Source organism: Electrophorus electricus, chromosome 14 (genome assembly GCF_041902795.1).
Source record: "Electrophorus electricus isolate QZ-2024a chromosome 14, ASM4190279v1, whole genome shotgun sequence".
NCBI classification, from domain to species: domain Eukaryota; kingdom Metazoa; phylum Chordata; class Actinopteri; order Gymnotiformes; family Gymnotidae; genus Electrophorus; species Electrophorus electricus.
In genome coordinates, this window is record NC_137510.1 from 20,484,968 (window position 1) to 20,508,314 (window position 23,347).

Here is a 23,347-nt window from a genome sequence, read left to right on the forward strand (position 1 = left end):
TATTATTATTATTATTATTATTATTATTATTATTATTAATAATAATTATTATTAATCATAGCATGTGCTAATGAGGCAGAATGACAGAGAAAGAAGAAGCTTGCTGTACAATTACCTACTGCCTTTAACGAGGAGGCTGAGCAGAATGTGGGGACGAGTCGCGTAAAACAAATACATAAGTTTATTAACACATATAACATGGAAAAAAGCACACAGGCTATGAGGGTTAAACACCGACAACCGTAACACCTAAACGATAGAATTTTATACATGCATACTAATGACACACGCGAAGCAGGTGTGGAACAAAGGGAGGGCGTGGCCACACGGACAAACACACACACAGGGAGAAGTTTGGGAGGAGGGGCCGTACTGTGACACTGCCCATGCAGCTCAGCATAAGGAGTATACAGCTGAAAAAAAAAACCATACCAAAGGTATTGTCCTAACATTATGGACATGATGTCCTAACAGAACTGAAGGAAACCAGGGCTGATATGGCTTCATTAAAGTGTAGAAATCTCTCACATAATAGAAATAATACAGCTGCAGCAGGCCACTAGTCTGCCAAAACCATGCTGTTTTTGGGGGTGACTTTGGGGGCTGATATTTCAAAATAACTGTTCATTATTATTCATTAGTATTCTTTCATTAGTATTATGCATGACGTAAATATTATAATCAGTCATAAAGCCTATTTAAATTGAGAAAAGTAGTCATGCTGCTGTTTGGTATCATCATGTGCACTGAACATGGACCAGAGAAAGCAAAGGAGTGAGTTGTCTGAGGAATTCAAGAAGAAAACAAGCATGTTAAAGGTAAGGGCTGTAACACCATCTTCAAGCATCTTGATGTCTATTAAGACCAAGGCACTGTAGTCAGCCACCCTAGACATGGCCACAAGAGGAAAATGGTAGACAAAAAGTCAAAGAAAACTTCGAAAGTGATACAAGCTAAACTCCAAGGTCAATGTACCCCAGTATCTGACCATATGTTACTTTTTGATTGACAGTTGGTTCCATGGAAGAAGATCCAGAAGGACTCCTCTGCTGAAAGAAGTACAAAAAAGCCAGACTGGATTTTGCCAAAATGTATATTGATAATCCACACTGCTCTCAGGGAATGTCCTCTGGACAGATGAAACTGCACTAGATAACATTAACTCTATATTCACAGATGAAAATGAAGCTTTTAAAGATAAGAACACCATATCTACTGTGAAACATGGAGGAGGCTCAGTTATGTTTTGGGGCTGCTTGCTGCATCTGGAATGGGGTATCTTGAATCTGTGCAGGGCACAATGAAATATCAAGACTATCAAGGCATTCTGGGGTGAAATGTATTGCCCAGGAACTCAATTGCAGGTCATGGGTCCTCCCACAAGATAATGACCAAAAACACACAGCTAAAAACACCCAAGAATGGCTCAAAACAAAGCATTCTGAAATGGGCTTCTAAGCTCTGATTTGAGTCCTATTGAACATCTTTGGATATAACTGAAATAAGCAAACTCGATAAGACACCTTTCAAACATGAAACAGATGGAGCAGTTTGCACAGGAAGAGTTGGGCAAACTACATGTTAACAGGTGGAGCTACAGAAATTTGCAGTGATTGCCTTGAAAGGTTGGGCAACAAAATATTAATTTAAGGGTTCTGTATAGGATGAAATTATGTAGTGGATGTGTTTAAATGTTTGAAATATTGTAGCAGAGATATCCAATACTATGAATTGCTGCTTTGATAAGCGATGTAGATAGGTTTAAAACATAGATAATCATCTATGTAAATCCTGAAAATCCTGGTTTCTAACATATGAACCAAGCTTTGGCAAGTTGAATAATTGCCAAAGAATCTTGGAATAAATGACAAGCCTTGCAACCTGATCTAGTCTCCATCAACCCTGAATTGGATTAAGTGGTTTAGATAATGAATGAATAAATAAAATACATTGCATTCTGTAATGCAGAGGAACAATTGATTCTTTTTGTTCTGTAGCTTTTCATGATTAAATGTGTTCTTTGGTCATCCACTAATGTCTTCTGTCAGGTCGGTTGGCATTGCTAAGCACACCACATCAATGTAATTTTGCTTCCTCGTAGTGTATGAATATGTTGTTTTGACACATTTCTTCTCTGGCTACATCTCCAATTAGTTTAGTCTAACCTTTCAGCCTTATAATAGTGAACTTTAATGCCTTTGATACTTCTTATTACTTCCCTGAACAAATAGTGAACTATGTACAAAGGGCTGTAATATACATTTAATTTCAAATCCCATACCTTTGAGTCTAACAACACAATAATAGCATTGTGCACTTACTTAAGAACTGCACTGCAGGTATGTTATTAGTTGCATTTATATAGCACCTTCCTCAAACACAAGGATGCTTTACATATATCACTTTTTTAACACACACACCTGACGAAAAGCAGCAGGCAATTTTGCACACAGCACACTCTCAACCCCTGGGTGCAGGGAAAGGGGAGAAGGTTATGACCAGGACAGAGCACCAACCATCACTAGACATACATATATAAACTAAACAATTTAGAGTATCCAATCAACATAACCTCCATGTTTTTTGGACTGTGGGAGGAAACCCAAACAGAGAGAACATGGAAACCTCCACCCAGATAAGGACTTGAACTCAAGACCCAAGGGCTGCAAGGTAAACACGATAACCACCAAGCCACTGTGCCACCTGTTATTAGCTTTGGAAAAAGGAGGATATTTGCAATGTTTTCCCTATCTAGAACAAAGATGGTCTTCAAGGCTATTTCAATCACTTGATTTCAACAATGCCAAATTCCAGTGAGAATTTTCTCAAAAACTATGCCCAAGTGCAAATACTGAAGATTCCATTTTCAAATTTACTTTAGTCAAACCTTGTTGAAGTACGGAAAATATGAACTGCCTAAAAAAAACCCACTTGTTTAGTCATCTGGGAAAAATGCAGAAAAAACAATGTTCAAGGTCCAGTCAACCCACAAGGCAAAAGGAAGTGCCTATCACCATGATTATAATGACTATAATGTATAAACGTGATTAGAGTAGGCTAAATCGATACTTCAGTGCATGCAATGTTTGCTATTTCACTGAAGTCATGAAAGAAATGACATGAATACGTACGTATAAACCAGGTTAAAGAATACGTATAGTTCTCTATACGTAGATGGAATGTACATTTTTAGTACAAATCGTATTTGTCACCATAGAAGCTGAAGTTGGTTAGTTGTTATTCTTGTTCTTGTAATATAGTTAGTGAGAAATCAACTAGTAAAGCTCAAAAGTGAGAGGAATAACTAAAAGTAAGGCTGTTACAGACCAAAATGAACTGAAAACTAAAAAAGAATTAGTACCAGCATGTGAATTTAGTAAGCCATATGCTTTGTTATTTTAAAATGCAAAAAAAGTATACATTTATTAAAACTTTACATAATTACATGTAACTGAGTAAATGTATCGAAAGCCGTTATTAGCCACCTCTTGGCTAAGCTAATAATAAACATTTACTACTGTGTATATTACCAAGACCACGAAAAGAGCATACACAAGCAACCCGCCTAACAAGTGAACACTTTTACTGGAATCCACCAAAACAACATAACACTGCTGCGCGCTCACGTTAAAATAACAGTGATATTCAAAACCGCGCACATACAGCGCATACATGCACAGTGTAGGTACTACGAAATAGCTAAATTATTGACTGCCACTATTGGTCGCAAGTGTGACATTCTTCAACGAACACATTCCACAATAATTGTCAAAGACGAGACAAACCTAAGCCTAAGTGTCGCGTGTCTGTTTTTCATGTGTTGTATCATTGCTTCTCCTCAGTTCACCAGTCTGTTAAACAGCCTCTCAAAACGACTAGACAAGTGTGTAATAAAATACAATCTATTAAACAAAGCTATAACTCAAGTGAACGTTTTAAGCTTTTCTCATGATGCTACAACGCGGACAAATGGCTATCAGAATTTAACGTCAGGTAAGGAAATAACTTCGTTTTCTAAATGAACAGACTTTACTGTCCGATGGTAATGATGCTCGCAGTTAGTCGTACATGGTTGCGTGTGTGGAAAATTTTCAGTTGTTGATTTCATGAGGTTCTAATTAACGCACTGTCGAATGTGTTATGGAGGAGTTTGTTTATTGATTATCCCCAAAACTGTCTAAGATGATATATGGAATAGAGGCAAAATTCAACAAAGACGCTTTATCTTTAAATAGAGGCAAACATCCTCCATTATATGCAGGATGGTAAAAACCATACGCTTATGAGTTAAATTATATATAAAGCTTTTTTTTTTTTTTTTTGTTAACATTTTTTAGCCAATACTTAGGATACCTAATCTATAAATTTGCATCTTTTGAACTATACAAATATGTTTTTATTATTTTATTATGACCTTTGTAAAAAAAAAAAAGAACCAACCCCCCCCCCTCCCGCCCATGTTTTTTACAGGAAATATTACATAAGGTGGTAGTCTCTAAAAAGACTGAAGGGAGAATTCTGATTAAAGGTTTATTAAATCAGGACTTTATATGTCAATCATGTTGCTTTTATTTTTTTTTTATATACTTTTATATTTTTATTTATCTATAGAATTTTGTTAACTGGTCTTTTTTCTAAAACATAATCATTACCTTATAAATCTATAACGAGACATGACAAGGAAGTTGGATGCTGATGCAAGTCTCTGTAACAAAGAGGTGTTTATTTACATTACAAACAAAACCAAAACCAAAAACACAATGAGCAGAACAAAACACACTAAACTGCAACAACGTAGGTAACAGCAGCTCAAGGAAGCACTCGCATAATGCGTTACGTGTGATATACATGGGGTCAAACACCGACAAAAGAACAACAGGGGTTTAAACACCTGTCCTAACAATGGACATAAATATGAACAGGTGTGACATGGTCAATTAATACTGTAGGGGTGTGACAATGGACACACACACACGCACACACTGGGAGGAGTCTAGGAGAGGGGGGCCATGCTGTGACAGACGCCCCCTGATGACATAACTCTCGGTGCGCAGCCTATCGGGCCACAGCCCCCAGACCAATACCGAATGGCGAGGTCAGAGGGCCGAGCAACCCGACGCAGGCCAACGCGGACAGGACAGAGGGGAGGACAGCAGGGACCAGGACAATGACTGGATGACACTTGCACCTTCCTAGAGACTATGAGGAATCGCACAGGCTTTGGAGTGGTGTGCACCCTTTGTAGACTCAGGCACAGGTGTGGCTTCCACCTCCATGCAGGAGTCCACTGAATGCTCCGACTTCACATCCAAGAGAGCCTCTAGGGGAAGCTCCTCCATGCCTTGATGACAGGCAACTATCAACCAAGTCACAGTAAAACTCCTGCCCCTCAGCATAGCTCTCATCATCTTGGTCCATGGAGGGCAGGTCAACCACCATATTGTCCGACCCAGAATCCCCTGGATCCTCCGTTAACCCCTCACGGATACTCTACCTCCTCCAAGCAAGGACAGAGTGAGCCGATATGGAGTACAGGCTCCACTTCGGGCAGAGACACAACGAATCCTATTTAATTACTGGCTCTGCTGTACAGGAGGGGTCGGGAGGAATACCGTCCATCATCTTTTCCTTCTTCAAAGGAATGGGAGACACTTCCCTCCTTCTTAGGGCTGTCGAGGGAGGTGCTAGCGGGGATCTCTGGGACTTTATGAGGGGCTTCTAATGGGGCTCCACCTGCATCTTCTTCTTGGAGGAGCCTGTCCAGGTCCTTACTGATGCAGGTCAGCATTGCATCCCCCATATTTACAGTGTCCCTGCCGAAGGTATGTGTCCAGCACGTTGGCAAACGCGTGAGCCAGGCGTTTCTTACCCTCCAGTGCTACAAAGATGGTCAGTTAGCACAATATGGTCGTGACAAAGGACACACACGCACACAGGAAGGAGTCGGGGGGCCGGGTCGTGCCATGACAAAATATCATCTCTTTTTTAAAAACGGGGAAAAAATCTGACTTGCAAATCTTATCTCTTCATGATTTTTTTTTCATTAAATGTAGCTTTTCCAGATCATTCCTTAAATAGATGTTCCAGCTGCTTAAACAGAGAGAACATGTGCCAAGTGTTTTAAAACTAAGGATGATTTGTTCACTATGACCAGAGCATATTTAAAACCCATCACACTAATAAATCATTTTCTCTAGGTCAGATAGTTGGGGACCAGTTTGTTAATGGCCAACCAGAGTTATACACATTTACAGATAGGAGGTCCTAGTTCCTTAATGGGTAATTGGGTTCCACCTTCTTATGGAAGTGAAAGGCAATGCCAAGTAATCTGTGGGACATATATGTGAGAAAACAACTACTTTAATTTTACTTAATTCTTAAAATTAAATCATTGGTAGTTGTTCTTTCAATTTCCCTAATCTAAACATGTAGTGTTAATGTAGTGGAGTTAAATGTTGGATGCATTTTATTCACTTATAAATAATTATATTGTGTTATGTTCCACCCTTGAACTGTTATTTATATGAAATTACCATTTCATTTCTATTCTGAAAAATATTTTTTACACTCAAAACCTTTAATCAAAATACACAAAAATGAATGCTCTATTATAAGCATAAAATAAATAAATGGAGAGTTATAGGAGACAGTTAACCTGTGCTAAAAAATAATTAAAAAAATATATTATGAGCTTATTGTCGCTTCTGAAGTTCTTTTAACAATGTTGTATGGGCAGAGAGTCTTACAAAAAAGTATCATGGAAAAACTTAGACAATGCAGTCATCGTATTCGGGCAAATCCAGTCATTTGTGAGAAACACACCCAGGTATTTTGTTACATATTTGTCATGTGTGATCTTGGGACATTTTTGTCAGAATGTTTTTATGAAGTTTTCAGAAAACTCAGACTTCAAATATTCTCAAACCTACAGGTTTCTAGCTGCAGCCCTGGACATCTAACCTTGAAGAGGTTATTTTTTAGGAGTGTTCCACAAGTGTTTGAAAAGTGTAATTTATTCCACATATGTAAGGTATGTATAGACTGTTTTAATGTCTCAAACTGATAAAATGCTCATGGGGCATAAAGGATAATTCTGTCAAAGAGGTTTTCAGCAACAGTGGTTATGGTTATGGGTGTGTCAGCTTTGGACATGTGGACTGAAAATTTTGAACTTAAATGTGGAATATAATGTGGAATTAAAATATTCCCTTTGAAGTGAAACGCACAAGGCATGAGTGAGGACAATTCGAAAGAAAAAATGAAACTTGTATAAAAATTTGCTATCATTATGAAAGATAGTAACTTAATGTTGTTTGGTTGTTTACAAGGCTGACATTTATATATTGTATAGATAGATATTTTGCTAATTTTATATGTATAGGATAATATACACGTAACCCTTCATACTGTTATGTATCTCTACACAGATCCAAATGGCAGGTGTGTTTACTTTGCTGAGGCTTGTGTTTGGTTTCCAAGCCACCCTCCTTACCGTACCAGTCCGAGCTGAACAGTCTTGTCTGATAACGACTGACCAGCGTGCAGCACAGTGCCGAGGCCTGCATCTGGAACATGTACCAGTAGGGCATCTCCCTCCCTCTCTGGAGCAAGTGGATCTTTCTTATAACTTTATACAGGTCATCCGAAACAGGGATTTTGTTGGGCTACCACTCCTACGGGCACTCTGGCTTCAGTTCAACAATATATCTGTGATTGAGGATGAAGCCTTTCAGGGAAATCCCCTACTGGAAGATCTGAATATCTTCAACAACTCATTGACTGCTATCCCATTGAAAGCCCTTTCACCACTCAGCAAGTTGAAAAGTTTGGACATGTCAAACAATCTCTACACTGTGACAGCTCTGGGTGGAGTGTTTTTGAATTTCAAGGATTTAAAAATACTTTCCATAGGTGGTCCCCTGGTCTGTATCTTGAAAAATGGGGATCTTGATGCATTACAGAACTTGTCTCTGGAGAAGTTTGCCATTAAAACTGGTTCTAGTCTGGATGTTTATGAGACAGGTTATCTGAAGGACATCACAACAAAAAATATGTGGCTTGATGTGGCAATAGATAACAGAACACACGCACTCCCTATGATATTAAAAGACCTTGCAAACAAAACATTTCAAGTTCTTCGCTTTCGTAATCTCTTTGAGTTTAAGTATTACTCTGGCAAGGAGGATCTTTTTTATGGCTTACAGTATATTAATTCCCAGCAGCTGGTCTTTTATCGAGGTAAATTTAATGAAGAACTTCTGAGAATGGCACTTGTTAATTTACAAAAAAGTCCAATTAAAGTACTGCAACTCTTGTTCATTGATTTTGCCCGCTCACAGACCTTTGTAAATAGTGAGCAGGAATCAAGTGTGACAAATCTAGCATTGGACCTAATGGTTCTCTCGTAAGTATTACAGTTATGTGATTAATATGAATAGGGATTCATTTTAATATCAAAGCATAATTAATACATTATAAAAATCTGATCTCTCTTCTTCACCTGTGTATTTGTTTTAACAGGGACATCAGCAACCCAGACATCCTTCGCTTTGACTGGCGCTTTACATGGTTCAACAAGATCCGTCACCTCTGCATACATAATGTAAACTTCAACACTGTTCCCTGTGATGCATGGCAGGAGATGAGAGGTGTTGAAATTCTTGATATCTCTAACAACCAGCTGAAGGACAGCTATCTCTTCAACCAGCAGTGTGACTACAATGAAATACTACAATCACTTCACAGTTTTAACCTCAGCAATAATCAGCTGACCAGCCTCAGTTCTTTTGCGTCTCTGGCAGGGGAGTTCAAACAGCTGCGAACAATCGATATTAGTCACAACAAGCTAGGCACGGAAGGTAACAGAATCTGCTACTGGAAACAGAACATCAGTAAGGTCATTGCTAATCATAACAATATGGTTATTGACAGCTTCAAATGTCTCCCAATTACTGTATCCTATCTTGATCTCTCTTACTGTAATCTGGACCAGTTAGACATGGACTTCTTTAACAAGGCCATCAATCTAAAGGAGCTCCACCTCAGTAATAACAAAATTAAATTCATTCCTTCTGGTTGGAAAAGCTATAATTTAAAGTCTCTATCTCTAGATGGAAACTCCTTTGGAATTATTAGCATGAGTTATTTTAAAGAAATGCCTACTCTGGAGCAGCTACGGGCAGGTAACAACCCTTACCACTGCACCTGTGAGCTGCATGTCTTCATACAGGAGACCACCGTCCAGGGCAAAGTCAATATCACAGACTGGCCAGAGGACTACAAGTGCTACCACCCAGAAAACCTGCTCAATACAATGATATCTCACTACTTTCCTGGTCATGTAGCTTGTGATATAAGACTCATTGTCATTATCTCTGTAGTCACCACTGCATCCATTGTGCTGTTTGTCATGCTAATGTGCTACTTCCTAAATGTACCCTGGTATGCTAAAGCTACATATCAAATCATCAGAGCCAAGTATAGGGCTCATAAAGAAGGAGGAAGACTTTCTGTGGAGTACAGCTTTCATGCCTTCATTTCCTACAGCCACTCGGATGCAGAATGGGTAAGGGACCAGCTGCTGTCATATTTAGAAAACTGCCAGCCCCCGTACCGAATTTGCATTCATGAAAGAGACTTCACACCAGGGAAATGGATCATCGACAATATAATTCAGAACATTGAAAACAGTTGTAAGGTATGTATAATGAAATTAATGTAAAATTAGGAAAGAAAACAGCTAATTATTCAATGGCACAACATGGGTTAGAAGGACAAATACTATGTCTTAGAATTTGAAATTTACTTGGGTGCTTACACTGAAAGCCAATCAAATGATCACAGCCCCATAGGAGCATATCTGTGTGTCAGATTTCCAGATTTAGCAAACTGGCAGATCATTTATGGTTATTAGGCCATTTTGCACATTTAACATCTTGCTCTTTTTTAAGGTTATCTTTGTGCTTTCGCACCATTTTGTGAACAGTGAGTGGTGTAACTATGAACTCTACTTTGCCCAACAACGAGCCATTGGCAAGACCTTTAGTGATGTCATCCTTGTGGTAAAGGAGCCCATTGATCCTGACACTCTGCCCAGCAAGTACTGTAAACTCAAAAAGATGCTGAGTACCAAAACCTATCTGGAGTGGCCTCAACATCCCAAACAGCAGGCCTTCTTCTGGGCCCAGCTGAAGAGTGTCCTGGGCAATCCGAATCTCAAGCAAGAGTTCTCAGGCATCAATCGGAGCCGTTTTTCCAGAGGGAGTGGTGTGTCCATTGCCGAGCTACCCCAGGAGAACCAAAGACCCATGGATGCTAAACAAGTGAAGGAACAGGGAGATATGATCAGACGTCCAGCTGCAGAGCAAGTTTAACATCTTCCAGAGACCTGCTTAGAGGGCTGTGGTCTCAGGACATCAATGACACAGTAGGCCTAAACATAAAGGACAATGGTCAAGTTTGTCATGCTGAATGTACACCACAGTACACTGTAACATAAGACACAGACTGTCCCGGTGTCTTGGTATGGCAGGCGGCCATAGTTGGTGAGAGTTACATGATGAAGACAGTAATTGTGATAATCCCTTGGGTCTTCAAGCCTAAAAATAATCAGAAGCTTTGACAGTGGCAGTGGCTGCATACTAATCTTCAATGCTGAAACATTTTTTTCCTTACAAAAAGATCACTTTATTAATCCTAGCACTGGCACCCAAAATTTCTATATCCTTATTCCAGGCTGAATCAGTTCTATTATCAATTTGAATGGCTGAGGTTATTGCCAACACAAATTATCACGGAATAAAGAATGATCGGATCATATTTTAAGGACACTTCATGAAGAAATCCAGATATAGCCTTTTCTCACAATTATTTACTTATTTTATATTTTAAAAAAATCACGCACCCAGCATTTTACAGTTCCATGTGATTTTTTAATAAATGGTCTAAACAGCCAACAGATAATTTGCAGTAATTTATGGTAGTTTAAGACAGAACTATTTATCATAAGGCTAAAGTATATGAACCCTTATATTTAGAATGCATTGCTGCCTTGTTTATTGGCAAAAGCCATTAATGCTTTCTATAGATAATTATCAGTCCTCACAGTGGTAAACAGGTATTTCATTCCTCTGTATAAAATTGTTTTAATTCATCTTTGTGTGTGTACGTATGTACTAAACTCTTCTTCAGATTATGGCACAGGATTAGCTATGAATTACATACTTTTTCCCTGAGTGACATATATTGTTTAGAAGGTGGGTCACTGTAAAATGTTGTATAGCTGGTTTGTTAAATATGATTGATGACTGTTATTATAATTTATGATTTAATATTAAAATGACTTCATAGATCATATCACATTTTAGCACAGATCAAATTTTTGCAAAAATCCAGATCATTTCCAAGGGATTACTAACTTTTTCTCTTCTCATAACTGTATACCAGACTGTCTACAATAATTATTTTCTTGGTTGCAGGTGCAAATACCTTTCCAAGCAAGCTGAGTACCTAGTTTCTCAGTCCGTGCTCATTATTAGCACACAGCACAAATTTTAGAAATGACAGCCTGATTGATTGTGTTTAGGACTGCCATCTTAATAATTGAGAATCTCACATTAAGAATAACACATGTCCACTTTAAAAATCAATTTAACAGAAACAACTCTTGACAGTCAATCAGCAAATCATATGTTAAGTATGTAAAGCAGCAAACTATTTTAAAATTACTTTTTTATTTGTTTAATTTAGTATTATCAGTTTAATATCAAATGTGAAATTAGGCGGTTATTTTTGTTGCAATCAACTAACTAATCAACTAACTAAATTTCAGCAAAAGGAATACATATATTTTATTTTCCACATGCTTTATTTTACACTATTTTGAACTAAATTAAAGCCCAGTAGAGAGAACTGCCTTTGTATGAGAGAGAGAGAGAGAGAGAGAGAGAGAGAGAGAGAGAGAGAGAGAGGTCATCTGTTTATATTTAAATTGCTCTCCTTCAATTTGACCTCTTCCTTATCTATGTGACATAAAGAATTTTCATTAAAAAGATTCTGTGTTTACTACAGTAGATGGCACCATTTCACATTTTCTTGCATTTATCCTGGAACACTATACATGCAAGTCTAAAAGGCAACTGCTGAACTGAGGCATATTTAACACTTAATATTACATTATTCTAAATATTGTATTTCCTTTACTTTTTTTCCTTTTTTCCTTTATGATCAAAAACATCCATGGAGTCAATTTAAGATGTTTTTTTTGTTTGTTTTTTTGTCACCATAAAACAAGTGATAACATTGTAAACACCTGAATTCTTTTCTTCCCTTGATGCACATTTTTTTGCAGTAATTCTTTTATGACTCCACTCACATTAGCAGTATTATTTTTGTGGACACACACCCCTGAACAGTGCAAGGAGTTCGCAGTTGTATATTCACTACTGTTTAAAGATGTTCTCTACACAAACTGAGCTTTGTACATCGTTTTTCTGTGTTCCACACTTACAGCAACTAACTGTGCACTGAATGTTTCATCAATCTTTTCGAGTGTTGTGAAGGGACTTATCTTGTTAATGACCTATTTGGGTACAGATATCTGAGAGATCATGGCTGGATACTAACTGAAAGTAATCTTAATCCAAAGCTTGTCGATGAACCACATAAGAACATTTACAGCAACCTTTGTATGAGGTTTCTGACTAAGTGAAATGATGTGTTTGTGAAGAAAAAAAGGTCTGGGATTATTCATTATTTTGATAGCTAGCTAACTATCCAGGTAGCTGTAGAAGGCTAAATTTTTGCATCACAGTTATTCTGTGTATATTCTGCAATTGCCTTATTTTGATGTACTAAATGACAACTTAACAGTAACAGTATAACAAAAATGGTAATATGGCTCAACTACCTATGACAAAAATAACAACACAAGAATATCCTATACACAAAGCTTGTAAAGCTAGAAAGTTATGCTTAAAACCATACAGCTGCATTTTGAAAAGTAAAATAAAGCCTCAAATGTTTAAAATGTCAAATTTAAAAATTTTTTTTTTTGATGACAATGCTTATTTAGTAGGCCCACTGACAAAATCATTTAATAAACTATAACAACCAAGTACAAAATGTAGTGTCTTCAAAGTTGTTCTATGAATGTATATAGGCTAAACTCTATAATGTTTACCTAAATGATATAGCATATATGGGTCAATATATGGTTTGGATTTCAATAAGGAGAGCTGGAATAAAGCATGCCTGAAGAAGTGTTTGCAGTGGTGGACAGAGAATAATGAAGTGAAAGTAAAGATACACTCGTTGACATTACTTCAATGAAAGTTGTAGTGTTTTTTTAAATGTACTTAAAGGTAAAAGTACTGTGAGTTATTATAGTTATGTTGATAAATGATTTATAATAAGGGACTCGTTAAAACTGTGTACTTTCTGCTTCTGTATTTCAAATATGTTCTTTCAATACGGTGCATAGAAATTTAGTGCCCTGACCTCCCTCGACAGGCAACGCAATGTTAGATCCAACTTTTCCTGACATTTAAAGTCGAAGTTGTACTGTTGTGGTTAGTTTTTAAGCTATATAGCTGCATTATAGATTAACAAAGTAGCCAATTAAAAGTGTGCACTATAACTGCAGATGGACCGATTGTAGAAATATCTGAAACGCATCACTTAGGAAATCTGCCGCTTTGCGTATTTGCCCATTGCATGCACCATGTCGTGTGCTTTACTAAACCGTATGAAATAACTTTATAGAGTCGTTTCGGTTTCAGTATTTGAAATGTTAAATAAAAAAATCTCATGTAATGTTTAGTGTCGCTGCTTAATCAGGGGAACACGAAGAACGTGTTTTCAAGACGATTAAGACAACGTAGCATGTCCTTAGTTTGATGCGATTGGATTGGCGGACTGGCCACAGCCTACAACCTAATTGCACACGTGAGTCGTCGCCATTTGGAATGGTAGAAAGTGGAGACAATTTTCCCAGGTGTCAATTCCTGCTTCCACTTTCTGAAAAAGATCATTAATTTCACAGTTCAGGTAGGTGAAATGATCAGCTGTAGTTTGTGAGACGTAGAATAAAATGAGACTAATTAATTAATTTGTGCGATATTAATTTAGGTGTTTGGTAAGGACTTTTAGGATTTTTATTAACGCTGTTCATAGAATGGCAGTTTGGTGATCGATGACTGAGCTATGCAATGCTATTGAGTATTTGTGAACGATATTGTGTATCCTATATTGGACAGCAAAATGCATGAATGAGAATTTCCAAAGTAAAATAAGTGTCGGTTTATAGCTTCTAATGACTTGAAATATCTTGCAGTGGGGTGAACAATATTTTCACTCCAATTAAAAATGTGGTGGCATTTTAAGGTTAAATATTTGTGACATCACTGAAATCTGTTAGTTAACCTACATTTGGGTGACTGCCTCTGATAACAGAACAAGACTTGACCTGATTTAATTCTGGTCTCTTTATTAGTTCCTGGAATAGGACAGTCATATGCTGGAAATGGCTTAATGAAGATGCTCTTTTGCAACCCCTTAAGCTACAGACAAAAGGCTGTTAAATATTTGATGTGTGCCTGTCTCCACTGAATGCTGACAGTCTGCTGGGGTCAATCGAGACACCAGATCTCTCCTTAAAAAGTGTGTGAAATTGGCCTGTGTGAGCTGTGTAATCAGCAAGTTTTAGTAATGGGAAGAGCAGGTTGGGGGAGAAGTAGTGTGTTAGACGTTGAGAATCATTGTGACCGTTAAAATGCCAAACGGTATGAATTTGCCTTGCCACTAACAATAATGGGTTTGTTGCTGTGACAAACAACCCATTGAATAATTCAATGTTCATTTGAAAATGCATGCTTGACTTTGGTTCTTGGTTTTTGTTCTACACAGGTTAAGCCTGCATAAAACATGGTTTCTCAGTTGGAAAATGCAATGGAAGGCCTTATAAAGGTGTTCCATAAATACTCTTCCAGAGAGGGGGACAAATACAAGCTGAGTAAAGCTGAGCTGAAGTGTCTACTGCAGGGAGAACTGGGTGACTTCTTAGCAGTGAGTTTATTTCTCATGGCTTCAATAAGCGTTCTAAATGTGTGCATATGTTGGTCTGACTGCCTTGTGCACTCTTATTGTAGGCAAGCAAAGATCCATTGGTTGTGGAGAAGATAATGGCTGATCTGGATGAGAACAGAGATGGAGAGGTGGACTTCCAGGAGTTTGTGGTGCTAGTGGCAGCCCTTACTGTGGCATGTAACGAATTCTTTGTTGAGAGTATGAAAAACTAGCATGTCGCTTCAGGTTCTCTTTCAAATTGTTACAGTAGCTCATTAATGGTGACATTTTTTGATAACCTGTCTGAAAATGGTGAGAATGTAGCTGTGCTGACATTAAAATGCTAAAAATGTTAAGTTCACTTTTACTGCATCTTCCATTAAAACACTACACTTTTGTCACCTTGAACATTTCTCACCTTGAACTTGTTTTAAATGTAGCAAAGAAAAAAAAAAAAAAAAAAAAAAAGCACAAAAGTATTATGAACCAAGAATGTCTTTCAGTTTTCTTATTCACTATTTCCTGCCCAAATGTGTCTACTCTGAAATGTTATGGCTGAAAGTATGTTCATGCATATTTAAGACAATGGTCACAGAGAAACACATGATGATGATATTTAAAAAGAGAGGGGGGAAAAATAGCTATACACACCACATGCAATTCAGATAAATTGCAGTAGTACAGGAGCCATGTCAGTGCACTCATAAAATAGAGAGTGTTCGCGATCATTTCACACAGATTAAATGTAGGTGCAGTCTAAAGAATGTATCTCCTTCACTGGTAATTTTTCCTAGGCAGTACACAACAGCCAGGAAAAATGCTCTACTAAGGAGAGTTTCTTTTTGCACAAACTGATTAATTAATTTCATTTTCATGATGCAATAAGCAGGTCGGAGAATTTTGTTTAAACAGATTAAAATCCCGAGGCAACAAACTGCAGGTGACCATTCTTGGATTAACAAGCCTCTTCATCTGCCTTTTTCACTGCCACCAACACAAGGTTTCGGGGTGACAGGGCTGGATCAAACAGAGGTGCCAACTGGCTCTGAAAACCTAAGGATGACATCAACGTGTTAGTTTATTCTGCATCTAGCATAGTGCAAACTAATGTGGCCCCCAAAATTAAGTGAAGAAAACACACTTTAAATGATCAGGACTATGATCTTTACAACTGACAAAACATGATGGGTGTAGAATTATTACAATTCTAAGTTTTAGATAATTTAAAATTCAAAATATTGAAGTATTTCCATCTGTACATTACTTTAAAGGAGGGGTTAAGGCAATGGAATCACCAAACTGCAGAATTTTGCCACCCGGCATCTCCGCATTAAACCTAAGCACTTGGCTTATGAATAACCGCCTCTGGTAGTCTTAACCACTAACCTCTTTCTTGCAAAAACAACATTCTGTCCAGCAGCAACAGGGTCTCTACCACTGGTGCCAGCAGCAGAGCTAGGCTGAAGAACACTATCACTCTGTCCTGTTGCTTCAGCATGGTTCCTACATGAACAGGATCGATGGGCAGGTCACCTGGCAGGCCCACACGGGGCAGTCCCAGACGGGCATACCTACATAATCAAGAGGAAAAAAAAATGACTGTGCTGGTGCCTCACAGAAAGAAAAACTAAGACAATAAACACTATGGGCAATTTAACACGGTTCAGTACTAAAGGCACATGGTAAGAGTAAATAATCAAGGCTTACTTAAAACTAAAACCCTTTTAATCCCAAATCAAGACTTTATGTGCCCTAGTAAGATAGTAAGGCATAACTAATGGTTATGCTGGTAATGATACTGACTCTGCAAATGACAGCATATGGGCTTTTTTTATGGTCTGGATGCTGGCCCTGCGTAGGTGAGGCTTCTCTGCTCTGATGATGCTCTCCAGTGCTGCTCTGTAGCAGTGTGTTTTCAGCAAGCCACTCTCCTCTCTCAGTCTATGAAGATAGTCCTCAAGTGCATGGCATGCCCCTTCTCTTGCCTTATAGGACAGCTGATGTCTAGGCAACCCTCTCACCCATTCACTCATTGGGTAGCCATATTCTGACAGTGATTCCTCTTTTGGGTGGTCAAACAGAGGAGGGGACATGACTCCAGGAGGCATGGGATTTTCCATGGTAGTGATCTTCATATAGCAACATGCTACAGAGGTGATTCCTTGAATGTAGGGGCAATTAGCAAAATGGCGTAGAAGAGTAGCACTAAGATCTCCACAAGCATGAAGCCCAGTTAGGACAAAATTTGAGCTACTGGCTTCTTTAATACCAAAGGAGCTATTAGGATGTATGGCAGAATCCTGTCTTGTGCCAGCACTAGGTATTTCACCCACTGGTGACTCTTTCATAGTGTTCCCATTATCCACCTTATATGGGTGGTTTAAAACAAATGCATTAGGAAGCTGAGGTTGTGTTATCACAATGTTTGACTGAGATGAGTTTCCTGCATCACACTGCTGAAGAACAGTTGCAGCTGGTTGCTCTGTAGCACAAGCTACAAAGCTGCATTCCTCTGTGCAGAAGTGCTGGCTTCCATGATCAATATCTTTTTCAAGTTCACATTCCTGCCCAGAAACCAACACCCTCTGTCTCTTTTGACATGGTCCTGCTGGGTAACTCTCACTGTCTTTCTCCCTCCTCCCCAGCTGCTGAAGGAAGACCTGCCACGTGGCTCTGGGGCTGACCCAGCCAACTACATGCCGAGGTGCAGGACCAGGTGCTACGTGAGGGAGCCGAGATGTGCCTGACTGAAAAAGTAAAAACACTGAAACTCAGTGACGGTGGACATGTATTTAAACAGTTAAACATTATTCATCATTGTTCACAATTCATTTCCTCGGGAATGTTGGAATAAACTGTAACTAAACACAATGTAATAACATAATAATGAACAATACCTTCTGTCTCTCCTTGGCTAGTGTTGACAAGAGCTGTTGATCAAATATAGAAGCCATGGAAACAAGGTTTGTGTCAGCCTCAATGCCAGTAACATCCAGTCCAAGGCCAAACGACAAAAAGCGGGTCAGGTGGCCCTACCATGAATAAGTTAGTGCTTGTTAGTGTTAAAATTTGTTATAGGTTTAAAACCACTTAAAACCAATAAAGGATTCTGCATCAACTGGAATGTAACACTAAATTTACCTGACCAGATCCAACATCAACCACACTGCTACAGTGAGTCTGGTCACACAGCTGCTTAACCATCTGAAATAGAGTGAAAAAAGTGAATAAAGTGGAAGAAATTGTAAAAGTTTATGGTTATTCTATAGTGAATAAATAAAAATAGAAACTCACTGACATCTGCTGGTCAAAGTCATTTTAAATTACATATTACAGCTTTTATTGCTACTGTGCTGCATAAATGTCCTCACCAGTCCAAGCTTACGGATCTCATGTTGTTTCTTGGGTTTTACATGTTTGCGAAAGATGTGACCAAGTAGAGAACTCTGACTGCTGTTTGAAAGGAACTCCTCTGGTTTCACTGGGGCCACATGGTCTGGTGCCCGATGGCCTGGGGGCATTCGTGGAAACACTAGTGCATGAGAAGTGGCTCGGAGTGCAAGTAACGAGAGAGGCCACACAGAGGGGTAACTGAAAAAATAAATGCCCCAAGTGTAAATAAAACACAGTTACATCTTAACCAGAGATGGAATTGTTGGTGAGTATCACATGCCTTTATAAAGTTAAACCAATAACGTTTTGAAAAGAGATTGCCTGTGTGTGTGAGGGTACAAATGACCTGGTATTGGGAACTTAATTGGTTATGCTTACATTCTCTTTTTAGCATCCCTGTCCAGTAGCAGCTGTGCAATCTGAGGTGGCGACAGATCACCCAAAGCTTTCTGCCATCCAACTGGCAGCGTCTCCCACAGATTCTCACTGAAAAACTCCTGGGAAGTGAAAGTCAACCAAATATTACAGCTTAGTAACGTTACTCTCAGGTTTAACTCGTAATAGCTAGCTAACCTGTTCAGCGAAAGAAAACAGAACCAACGTTTGAACATGACAAAACTGGTATGAGAGGAAAAATAAACTGATAATTACAATTATGTATGAGTCGGATATGTATTTATATTTGGACAGGAGTAATACCAGACTCTTCGCCAAATCCTTCTGCTCCTGTTCAGAAAGGGGAGCAAAAAACATATTTCCAGTACCCCGGTGGCCGTAACGACAGCGAATTTACTCATAACTTAGGTGCTAAAATTAACTAGGTTCGCTTTCCAGCGACATGACAGGCCACTTTATTGTTAGCTAAATTCTTACTGTATGTGAATGCTGCAAACCTATTCACTAGCTAAGCTAACCCTAGCCAGACTGGAGAAAACGGCAGACTGTAGGAAGTTGCCCTTAAACCCGGAAGATCGCGTAGAGCACCCACGTGTGTATTCTGCTCATTGGAAATTAACGATTGTGAATGTAATTTTATGCATACCTTTATTTTAATGTTTGTATTTTCAGATGACGTCGATAAAAGGTAAGATGTCCACTTAAATCCGTTATGAGGACACACACTGAGACGATGTTTTACGGAGCTAGCTAGCAAGCGGCAGCTGATTAACTAGCGTTCCTAGCTAAGTTAGCGTTAGCTAAGTTAGCTAACTTAGTACTTGTTTTGGTTGCTATCTGAACGTAAACAAAGGTTAGCTGGCTAACTAGCTATGTCAGCAGCTCGTTCATGTTAACAACCTAGCTGCAATACTATAACGAGGTCTAGCTAGCCAACGAGATCGACAACACCGTAGTTGTCCAGATATTTTAGTCTGTCTCATACTACCTTTGTTAGTCCTCCTACCTTTAGCCAGTGTTGTATTGCTAGTTAACCATAAAGTACACGACAAAAATGCCATTTTTTTTATTTTTGTCTAGATGTGAAATGTTATTGGTCATAAACTTATAAATTCTTCATACATGTTTGGAACTAACTAACTATGACTCTTGGCATTTGTGTAAGATATTAAGTAGCTAAGTAGTAGCTAGGATACTGTTAATACACTGAATTTGACAAACTATTCTTATTGCCATTATATGTTGGAGATAATCGAATTCCTCCGGTAAAATGCTTGTGAAAGGACATGCGCTGTTTTGCGCGTAGGATAGCATATAGCTGCTATAAAATGGCAAAATTATAGCTTTAATAGGGTTGTCTGTTTTGACAACAGAAGTATCATTTATGTATGTATTATGATTACATATCAAAATACAGAATCTAGCTCTTCACATAGGACTCAATTTCAATGATTCCTTTCTATTTGTTATAATGGTGTAACTCTTACATATCCCATTTTAATATAATAACAATAGTACAGTTAATAAAATCTTAACAATGTTGCAACCCTTTTCTTCTCAGGATGGACATCACATTGATATGAATGGAACTACTTCCCAGGTGTTAATAGTTCCACTGAACTTGATCGTTCTTCTATGCATTTGGGGAACTGGACAATCAGGCTACATTTTAACAAGTATTAGCATCTGAAGAAGATAGTCTTTTAATGTATTTGCAGTTATTTCTCAGGTACACATGTTCACATTAAGTATGTCAGGAATTACATTGAACTTGACCTTTAATGCACCCAACTATGATGAGAGCCAACAGAAAGGCAAAGATAAAGCCAAATACAAAAGATTTATTAGGAAGAGGAACTTACTGGAGCAAAAGGGGCTACTAAAAAAAAAGCAAAATGCAAATAACTGTCAAAAAGGGGCATATAGAAACAAGCAGTGGCATGAGAAAAACAAGCAAAAGAAGGATTCTCAAACTTGTGCTGGGTACCACAAATCCTCTACCTCTCAGGAAGAATTGTCCACAAATCCCTGCAGTTATCCCCAAGCCCAACATGAAAACTCTGTTTCACGGACTGTCAAGGAATCCACAGTGCCTTCAAGTTCTGAATCTCAAAGACAGTCCTCTTCAGCAGATGTAGCAGAGTGGCTACATCTGCAGGCAACATCTGCAGGCAACCCACTGAAATATATAGCCCTTGACTGTGAGATGGTAGGCACAGGGCCCAAAGGCCATTGCAGTGAGCTGGCCCGTTGTAGCATAGTCTCCTATGATGGGGATGTCATTTATGACAAGTTCATCAAGCCTGTTAATGCTGTCACAGATTTTCGTACCCGCTGGAGTGGGGTAAGATGGCAAGATCTCCGCAATGCGACACCCTTCAGACAAGCCCAGAGAGAAGTAAGGAAGTATACCATTATGGTGTTTTGAATATCGTCAAAATTTTGTGCATTTTTTTATGTTATCTTCACTGCCAGAAAACTTATTGCAATACCCCTAATCCCTCTGCCCATAGATTTTAAAGATTCTCTCAGGGAATGTGGTTGTGGGTCATGCCATCCAGAATGACTTGAAGGTTTTGCACTATTCCCATCCTGCTTTCCTTATACGAGACACGTCGCGTATTCCGATCCTGAATCGGAAAGCTGGACTGCCTGAGAAGCAAGTTGCTTCCCTGAAGAAACTCACAAAGATTCTCTTCAACAAGGATATACAGGTATATTCATGAAATAGCATAAGCCTGAGATTTCATATTGGATATTTGTGGGCATGTTTACATCAGTTGCATGGTGCACAGTTATTTCCTCTCCTCTGCTAATGGAGAGGCAACTAGATTTTGTAGATTAATTTTTTACTTCAGTGCTATATTTAAAAATTTTTTACCTGCATTAATTCAAGGGGAGGTAATTTAGTTTGCTTTTCAGGAAGGATAGATGCTGTCATCCTCCTCACTTCATTTGGGCATAGACTTTCATTGAATGTACCTATCTTAGTACTCTTATATTATAGGCTAGAACAGCTTCACTCAAACCCATTATTGTCTCCTCAGGTGGAAAAGAAAGGCCACTCATCAGTTGAAGATGCTAAAGCCACAATGGAGCTTTATAAAGTAGTTCAGGTGGAGTGGGAGAGGATTTTGGCCTCTAAACCTGGTTCCTAGAGAAAGAAAACATCCTGGATGATGCCAGTTTTTTATTTAGTGAGGCAAACATTGTTTCTTTTAAACCATACCTTTTTCACTGTCCTCTCATATAGGCATGAACAATCATTTTTCTATACCACAAGGGGGCACAGTTAATGAGACTTTAGCAGCTGATGTAAAAAAACTCATGCTGTGTTCTCGTTCCAGATTATCAGTTTAAAGCAGTAAACTCTGCTCTTAGTCCAAGCTGTTAGTAGTCTAATTACGATTTCAGTTTCGGTGATTCTTGAATTCCAGGTCAACTGAAATTCAAAAGATTAAAATATTTAATTAGAATGGCCACAGAAGTCATACACTCTCTCTCTCTCTCTCTCTCTCTCTCTCTCTCTCTCTCTCTCGCTCTCGCTTGCGCTCTCTCTCTGCTGTGGATAGCAGGGTGAAAACACATCTGAGAAATTCTGCCACCCTTCCAGTTATGTTCATCATTGTTCTGATGTCATGAATCCTGCACCACAGCATTAATAATTGAGCCCTTGCAACAAAAAACATATCAGTAATTTCCCCTTTTTGTATAATCAGTTATTTTATTTTTTGATTTTTTACAACTTTTACATTAAATTACAGTAAAATGCTAAATGCTTTATAGACTTCATTAATGCGGGCATTTACAAATAAAACTTGAAATAATGCTTTATATTATTGCTTTTATTTTGTAGAATGCAGAAAAACAGTAAATGAACATGTATGATTTTTCATTGCAAGTGCTCAATTAACTGCCACCCTCCCAGATCATCACTGAAAGATTTTTTTTCAGTCAAGCCGTTCACTCTCAAATTCTGTTCATCAAACATTATTGTAATTTCATGGATCCAAGCCGGTTAGGTACAGTATGCTTAATGCATCAGGAACACCTTGCATGATATATTTTAGTAAAGAAATTCCTTTAGCCTTGTTCCTGGACTCCTATGCACAGTTGGACATCTGACTTGTCTGAGTCAGCTTGTGAAAGAATCACAGCTGGTGTGATTTTCAGATGGTGACCGGTAAATGTGGTCAGAAAATGTTTTAACACTTTTCAGCACCAAATAGTGAATTCTCATTCGTCATAGTTACTTCTGAAAATAATTGGTTTGTGTACTCTTCACTGTTTTCTTAAGATTATCCTATTTTGTTTTTTTATTAAAAAAAGTTGATTTTAGAAATGGAAAGTTGGTTGAGCTATCCTAAATGGCAAGGACTAACCGAACTGCAGACGTGGTATGCCAAAGCTGGATGCTGTTCAGTGTGAGTTCATAGTTTCCTGGTCGTGGTTTGGATTGCTGAGCATAGCTGCAGTCCTGGTTACATGTATCTAT

At 38.4% G+C, this 23,347-nt stretch overlaps 4 protein-coding genes across 9 annotated transcripts; 3 read left to right on the forward strand and 1 right to left on the reverse strand.

Annotated features, from left to right (window-relative positions):
• The first annotated feature begins 3,773 nt into the window (after nt 1-3,773).
• Nucleotides 3,774-12,775, forward strand: tlr18 (toll-like receptor 18). Of its 4 annotated transcripts, none has more exons than XM_035530807.2 (5): nt 3,774-3,993; nt 6,932-7,030; nt 7,428-8,404; nt 8,521-9,697; nt 9,951-12,775. In XM_035530807.2, exons 3-5 carry the CDS (start codon nt 7,434-7,436, stop codon nt 10,371-10,373), a joined length of 2,571 nt encoding a protein of 856 aa, XP_035386700.2. In that variant the 5' UTR covers nt 3,774-3,993; nt 6,932-7,030; nt 7,428-7,433; the 3' UTR covers nt 10,374-12,775. The 4 variants fall into 4 exon arrangements, with proteins under 4 accessions (XP_035386700.2, XP_081552866.1, XP_081552868.1 ...); XM_081696740.1 differs by having other exon boundaries at nt 9,986-10,117; XM_081696741.1 differs by lacking the exons at nt 3,774-3,993; nt 6,932-7,030 and having other exon boundaries at nt 8,049-8,238; nt 8,340-8,404.
• A 1,113-nt stretch (nt 12,776-13,888) lies between these two features.
• Nucleotides 13,889-15,296, forward strand: s100a1 (S100 calcium binding protein A1). The gene is made up of 3 exons (XM_027029355.3): nt 13,889-14,046; nt 14,905-15,063; nt 15,147-15,296. Exons 2-3 carry the CDS (start codon nt 14,923-14,925, stop codon nt 15,294-15,296), a joined length of 291 nt encoding a protein of 96 aa, XP_026885156.1. The 5' UTR covers nt 13,889-14,046; nt 14,905-14,922.
• Nucleotides 15,297-15,413: 117 nt separating this feature from the next.
• Nucleotides 15,414-19,392, reverse strand: mettl25b (methyltransferase like 25B). 3 transcript variants are annotated; one of them, XM_027029352.2, is made up of 8 exons: nt 19,108-19,392; nt 18,835-18,953; nt 18,435-18,654; nt 18,205-18,267; nt 17,961-18,095; nt 16,867-17,810; nt 16,450-16,634; nt 15,414-16,116 (listed from the first exon to the last, which is right to left on the reverse strand). In XM_027029352.2, exons 1-8 carry the CDS (start codon nt 19,207-19,209, stop codon nt 16,019-16,021), a joined length of 1,866 nt encoding a protein of 621 aa, XP_026885153.2. In that variant the 5' UTR covers nt 19,210-19,392; the 3' UTR covers nt 15,414-16,018. The 3 variants fall into 3 exon arrangements, with proteins under 3 accessions (XP_026885153.2, XP_026885154.2, XP_081552870.1); XM_027029353.3 differs by having other exon boundaries at nt 19,156-19,274; XM_081696744.1 differs by lacking the exon at nt 19,108-19,392 and having other exon boundaries at nt 18,835-19,101.
• Nucleotides 19,393-19,405: 13 nt separating this feature from the next.
• isg20l2 (interferon stimulated exonuclease gene 20-like 2) lies at nt 19,406-23,194 on the forward strand. The gene is made up of 4 exons (XM_027029354.3): nt 19,406-19,540; nt 20,414-21,250; nt 21,366-21,566; nt 21,900-23,194. Exons 2-4 carry the CDS (start codon nt 20,588-20,590, stop codon nt 22,008-22,010), a joined length of 975 nt encoding a protein of 324 aa, XP_026885155.2. The 5' UTR covers nt 19,406-19,540; nt 20,414-20,587; the 3' UTR covers nt 22,011-23,194.
• Nucleotides 23,195-23,347: the final 153 nt, after the last annotated feature.